This window comes from Phalaenopsis equestris, unplaced genomic scaffold (genome assembly GCF_001263595.1).
Source record: "Phalaenopsis equestris unplaced genomic scaffold, ASM126359v1 Scaffold000873, whole genome shotgun sequence".
NCBI classification, from domain to species: domain Eukaryota; kingdom Viridiplantae; phylum Streptophyta; class Magnoliopsida; order Asparagales; family Orchidaceae; genus Phalaenopsis; species Phalaenopsis equestris.
Window position 1 is genome coordinate 437509 of NW_018165313.1, and position 7238 is coordinate 444746.

Below are 7238 nucleotides of genomic sequence, written 5' to 3' on the forward strand. Positions count from 1 at the left end.
CTTATCAGCAGATTATTTTTAATCAGTCAATCAGCAGTTTATTCATTAAGTTGCAGTTGCCTCAAATAGATCCTAAGCCAAGATAGAACTGCCGACCAACTTGATCTCCAACTCGCCAATTGACAATTTGAATCTCCATTACTAACCCGCAAGAATGAGGACTTCAGTACACAGCAATAAGGAATAACCTCGGCTACTTCACTGCATAGTATGGTATGGTCTGGCGGTTTGCAGGGTTTTATATCAAAGCAGCATGGGGTCAATACTTTCATGATTTCATATGTACTTTTATTATTTTAAATTCAATGTTGCAGTAGTATGAAAAAGAATATGCCCATAACACTGTAAATATTAAGGGGTGGCACTTAATTGATTTGTAGTCATCAATCTTTTTATTTACATAATTAGCTTCTTTTTGCAAAAAGATGTTTTGTCCTTTTCCACTTGCTTTATATTCAAGCCAAAAAACCACATGTTCTTTATCTTAAATTCTAAGTCACGCATATATGGCTTTAACTCACAAAATATTTTAGCATTTTGTTACTGCGAGAATAAGAGTATTACAAATTGAATTCTCTCATATTTCACAATTACACATAGAGCATGATCAAGAGCATAACAATTCATATATATAACCATTAACGTTGAAATAGGAAACAATGCGTCTGTTCCATTCTTCATGTGCTTCATTCATAAGGGCAGCGATCCGAAGTGATGAAGGTTCGATAACATAAATTTGATAGTGGTGGCCAAGCCATGAAATTAAGAATTAGTGGTGGCGGCCATGCTACGGGCATACATTGATGGCGGCAAATTACAGCTGATTGTGGCGGTCTGACAACAATGATCGTGATCGCGCGATGAGATTTTATAGCAGCAGCTCGATTGTGGCGAATAATAGAAGGCTCGGCGAAGATTTAAAATTTTTAAAACTTTCAAGCTCTCCTCCAAAATCATAGTGAATGATCCCATTCGAGTAAAATATATTTAGAACATTTGAGTATATTAATGATGTCAGGTTTGTTGAATTCTTTTCACCGAGGTGTTTGCTCACAAGCATGTGAACTTTGAAGATGACTTATAAATCTTTTATGCTAATTGTCTCAAAATTTTCAACTATACTAAGTGTTTGATATGGGCTGATTAATAATTTCATAATCATTATGTTTACTCATTGAATTGTTTATCTTGGAATATTTTTAATTTAACATTACAAGTTATCCGATCTCAACAATTATCAAAATTCGTGCCTCAACATGTGAATTATTTTGTGAAGTTTAAATTTTTAAAAGAAATTTCAATGTGAATTATTAAATTCAGTTTCAGCTCTCCAGTGATGGGAATGGCAGCCACAAGCGCAAAACCTGCTGTCGCATCCCTGTGAGCCCGCCAAAGCCCTACTTAGCTCACGAAATCTCGACAGGTCAAATTTATGGGCCTTGATAAGCATGCGCTGCTTGGCGGCAAAACGGCCCGAAAAGAAACCCTCAAATGAAGGCTCTTTCGACGTGCGAAGAAAGTAGGCCCAGCCCATGATAAAGTAGATCGACGTCGTAAAGAAGCAAACGGGCTCCATCACGTCCCACGACAGCTCCCAGAACGTCAATCTCATAAAAGCCGTAGTCTGAAGAACCGCAAGGCCCAGCCCAGCCCAAAGCTCCCGCCTCACCTGTGCCTTCGCTTTGCCATCAATCACAGCTTTCTCCGCCTCCATCTCTTTCAGCTCGCTCCTTCGCGGATCAGAGAAGCTCTCCTTCGCCTGAGCTAACTGCTCGGGGCGGAGGAAGACAACGTCACCGATGACGACGACGGCGCCGGAGTTATCGAGAGCGGCAGCAACGTCGTCGCTGGCAGCAACGTCGTCGCTACCGCCGGCGATTTCACGGCAGATTTGGGCGAAATCGGAATAGGAGATGAAGAGCTTCGGAATGGATCTTAGTCTCTCCCTCGCCTTCTCGATCCGTGAATATTGGAGCAATTTCATGGCGTCCTGCACCGAGATTTTAGCTCTATTTAGACTTTCGATTCCAACATCTTCTTTTTCCATTTCCATTTGGGATATCGGAGGCCCAACATCTTGTTTTTCCATTTCCATTTGGGATCTCGGAGGCAGAGAGGGAATGATGAGGCCGATCCGATCTGGAGACAACGAAGAGGATATCGTTTTCATAAGATGGTCGCCGACGGGGAAGGGGAGGTACGGAGGCGATGGGAGTCCGTCGAAGCTGGCGGCGGAATGTGAGATCCGGCGGTGAGCGGATAGGATCTTATTAGGAAGGTCCGGCAGAAGGTGTTTCCTCAGTGTGAGGGGTGGGTGGGGGCGTTGTGCGGCGAGGTCGGCGCTGTGGAGAAGACGAGAGGATAGGGTTCTGCGGAGCGCCATTTGCTTGATGGAAGCGGGAAGAGGAGAGCTTCCAAAGTGGCACCTTTTGAGGCATCTTTGGAGGCGAATTTATACAGTGGCCCCGAGGAATCTTGTCGTTGTTTCTGGTTATTATTATTGTTTTTATTATGAAAATTTTATGAATATACCTTACAATTATATTTATTTACAGGCCTGGCACTTCAATTTTAATATTTTACATTTGTATTACTAGCTTTCATATCACAAATTTATGTACGATATGTATGCATTTGAGTATTAATTATGTATGTCAATATCAATATGAGAGACTGATGATTGCATTTTGTTTGACCCACTCTTTACGAAAGAGTTCATTTATTCCTCGCAACTTTGTGTATAATTAATGAGGTATTAAAATATGATTTAAGAAAAAGATATCGCGGGAAGCTCAACTGTGATTCCTCTCAAACTTGAAGCCTACGTTAATCCCAATTCGTCTGCCTACAATATTTCAGAATGTCAACTTTGACTCTTGTGCTGCGGGGCCACATTCATGATATTATCTCTCAAAAAAAAATCCCCTTGAAAATTCTCCCTCTCTCTCCCTCTCTCTAAAATTACATTTCATGTATTCAATTCTAGATCTACTCAAACAAAGCCTTTTGGATTCCAATGTCGACCTCCATAATTCAATTTTTTTCTAAACTCTTTTCTGTAGTCTTATCCACGAGAAAGATATCAACAGCGAAAAGCATACGACAAGGTACATCCTCTTGTAAACGTTTAGTAAGAGCACCTATAACTAAAGCAAAAATATTTTGGCTTAAAGTCGATCCTTGATGTAATCCAACTAAAAAAGGAAAATTTTGATCAAACCTCCTAGTTGCTAAACCCTAAACTCCAAACACATTTTTCAAAATTGATGAAAATAAAAAAAGAAAATTAAGAGGAAAAGATACCTTCCTCGATTGTTTAGGATATGAGAGGAGCGAAATGAGAAGAAAAATGGGAGTTTTGGTGTAAATCGCGATCACATCATTGCACTCCCAACTAGCTCCTATTGTAAATGGATCATGAGGTTTCTGCGATGATAAAGGCGATGGTTTTGGATGAGACAAAGAGAGGTTGGAGCGACATGCAAGGGTTTGGGGTAGAGAAGAGGGGTTCAATGGGAGAGGAGGGTTTTAGGTAGAGAAGAGCGATGGGAGAGGGGATTAAGGCAAGACCAGGAGGGATGCGATTTTTTTTGCTATAAAGGATTTTTTCCGACGACTTTAAATCCTTTGGCTATTAATACTTTTGTCGAGGTCATTTTCTTTGCTTATTAAAAAAATATGTCGGTAGCTACCCCGCAAGATGGCGGGTTCGAAGATAACCGACGAAATATGGTCGTCGGTTAATATTTTGTTTATAATTGATGATATATTGTGTCGGTAATAATTAAAACAGACAGAAACAATATTACTATTGTAGTTATGCTATTGTAAATAATTCAGATCATAAAATCTTCACTAGTCCGTCGGAGAATAGAATATTTTTTTTCACAAATTAGGCCATCGGTTTTGATGCATTTTCCTAGTTAGTTAATTAAATGGTCCTTAATAATTTTTAATTTACCTAATCCAAGAAGAACTTAACGAATAGTTGGTCCATTTGCAGCCCTAGAAGAGCCTTCAATGTTATGAATCATTCCCAACTTCACAAAAGATATTGCATAGATAATTTTTATTAGGAACTTACTATCATTATTTTTTTATGAATTAATTGTCAACTTTGATAATATATTGAGCTTTTTAAGATGCTCTCGATGACTTTTGATTATGCTAGCAAATGAAGTCATAACTCCAGTAATTGTGGAGTAGACTTGCCAGAAGCTAGTGGTTAAAGATCAAGCGGCTCTATTATTATTATTTGCAAAGAAATTGTCAAATATTTATATTTTTTTTTCATATTTATAGTTTCAACCAATCTCTCTCTCTCTCTCTCTCTCTCTCTCTCTCTCTCTCTCTCTCTCTCTCTCTCTCTCTCTCTCTCTCTCTATATATATATATATATATATATATATAAACAACCTCTTCAATGCTATTTTGAGAGGAGCTGCATGGCTTGAAGGAGGGTGAATATGCAAACTTCCCCCATTTGAAGAAAACCGACCATAATGATCTGGATGATTCTAGTATAATCAATTTATGGTTAGAAATAAAAGACTTCATTAAAAATTAAGTAAATCATTAAAATATGATGTCCTAAATTTTTTTTTTTATTTTTAGAATTATATTCAAAATCTTCAAGAGCAAAGTGTTTTGCTTTATACTAGTGCATATTATATTGATAAAAAAAATTATAATATTCATTAAATATATATATTAAAATAATTTTGTGATTTATAACATCATATATGAATTAATATCTTTTGAATCCTTATTTATCTGGGAATCACACCAAAAGAAATATAAGGAGAGATGAAGAGAGAGAGAATAAACATAAATTTATCATGATTAATAATGTTTTGTTCATCAAATGATTCTCTTGTTCATAGAAGAGATGATACATAATAATGATATTAGAATTTTATTTCGGCTTTGAAAGGTCAACATTGGGGTATTTTTGGTTTTTGCATGCATTGACTTATGTCTAACTACTTATTGGTTTTGTCGGCTGACCTCAGTCGGCTTCAAATTGACATAATCAATCAGCTCGATCAACTGAGATTGATCAATATGAATCAGTCGACTGATATGCATGATGACACTTAATCCTTAACAAGAAACTTTTGGGGCATCCCTCGGATGGTCAACCAGATCCTTGAATGTGTGATGAAAGAAAGTAGCAGGAGGGTTGACTATTACAACCGACCAGCTTTCCTATAACAATCAACTCGAATGTTCTTTCTCCTCGCATCAGACCAATTGGTTTGGGCTTGGGTTGACTGGTCATTTGTTTGTCTGCCTTGTGGCACTATCATTTTTGTTTTTGTTGGCTTAGCTCAGACAACTTCAATTAGTTGGACAAGTAAGCCTTACCAACTGGCACTGGGCCCACTTTCGTCGTACTCCTCCCTTCTAGACCGTTAAATCTTCTTATGATCAGCACGGACAATTTTTTTATGTGCATATTTGAGTTTGTCAATTCTCTGACTTCATGAAAGTGATGTTGCAATAAGAATAAGAGAATTTTTTACAACAGTAGATTACATTTTTCACTAATTAATGATTCAATTATTGAATTATCTGATTTTCACATTTGATTCTTATCCATAATACATGATGAGACTCCTTCCCACTCCTTATTTTCTTCAAGACTCCCATCATTTGAATCGGTTGGCTTCTAGTTGTTGTAATATAGAACATTTCAAACTCTTGGGTGACATCCCAAACAAACATCTGATCTATTTTGACTCCAAGATAACTAAAGGATGGGACTGCCCGGGAGGCAAAAGGAAAAATAAAGTCGTGCACTTCCACTGTCGGAACATGAAAGATTGTTTGATTTGTTCCTCAGTAATAAGTAGAGGAATATTCGGTTGATTGGGCTGACCGTCAATCCTACTGCTCGACCTTTTACTACAGTGCAAAGGCCAACCGATCGAACAAGCTGCATAAGAGACTGTTGATGGTCTCCCATTGCACGGTGAGGGTGTTGTGTTGATTACAATGTTTGAGTTGGATTGGCTCTTGGATGCGATGAGACTCTATCTTATTTGTTTGAAAAAATATTTTTTTGTGAAGTACTATTGTTTTATGTTGTCTCTCGGTGTAGATGACTCGGTTTTGAGAGGCCTGAGTGAGGATCCAACCCTGGCTGGTATTGAAAAGAATCATGAGATGACAAAGGAGATGATTGTTAAATGTACATCCAAAAATTACCTGCACAGATCTCTAAGCAATCTGACAGTTATATCAAATGCTAGTGTTCATGAAGCTGCCAACTGGAAAGTTTGTGACCGACCGCCCATCCTAAGGGTGGTTGATTGAAGACCTATCTTGATCGGCCGAAAGTAGATGCCTCCCGCAAATAAGCCAAGGTCTGAATTCCTCAACAACCTCACAAGTATCATTGTACACTCTTTTAACACTGCCATCAAAAAGACCAAGATACAAGCTAGTCGACCGGCCACATTAGTGCCAACTGGGTATCGCGCTCAAAGTTGCCAGGCTCCCCAGGGTGAAACCTTCCCGACATTCAGGTAACATAGCCGACCGACACTAGCTTGGTCGACTGATTCAATGAACCACCAGGTGAAGGGTCTTGGAATATCAAAAAATACCTAAATCAGTTATAAATACGAAAAGACACGACAAAAGATAATAATATCTTGTAACCCTCTCGTTAAAACAGGGACATATATGCAAGTTTCTACTTTGTGATCCTCTATCCTCTATGGATAGGGGGTAAAGTGCATGTGAAAGGGGATTTTTAGTTCTTCTCTCTAAACTCATACTCTGTAGGGGGAATTTTCTCTTTTTCTCTCTTGTAACCTCTATTTGGATATATAAATTAGATCATAGAGCCTAGGAATACCACATTTCGCCCCTACAGGGCAAGTCAGTGCGTGTTCTTTTTATTTCCTTTTGAGCTCTTTATCTTCCTTTATTTCTATTTTCTCTAGTTCTTATCGCTCCGGTCGTTGGGCATACATCACAGGAAAAATTTGGATTCTACATTAAGTGATTATAATCTAGAGATAGTAAGTGGATGGCAACAATTGAGTAGTGAAAGTAGGGTAACCTTAGCATAGTAATGATGGTATAGCAATAAAGATGGTGGTTAGGCAACATAAATACCCTTAGACGCGGTCATTAGACACAACTATAATTTTCCTTAAATCTGTAAGATCTTTCCAATTTCAAGTCTTGCCCTCCTTCTATTTAAAAAATAGGAATATATATATATA

The 7238-nt window shown here is 38.0% G+C and overlaps 1 protein-coding gene across 1 annotated transcript; it reads right to left on the reverse strand.

Moving 5' to 3' along the window:
- Window positions 1-1255: 1255 nt before the first annotated feature.
- On the reverse strand, window positions 1256-2551 carry LOC110031947 (calcium uniporter protein 4, mitochondrial-like). Its single transcript, XM_020735397.1, has one exon. The coding sequence runs from the start codon at window positions 2381-2383 to the stop codon at window positions 1298-1300; it is 1086 nt and encodes a 361-aa protein (XP_020591056.1). The 5' UTR covers window positions 2384-2551; the 3' UTR covers window positions 1256-1297.
- Between the last annotated feature and the right edge of the window lie 4687 nt (window positions 2552-7238).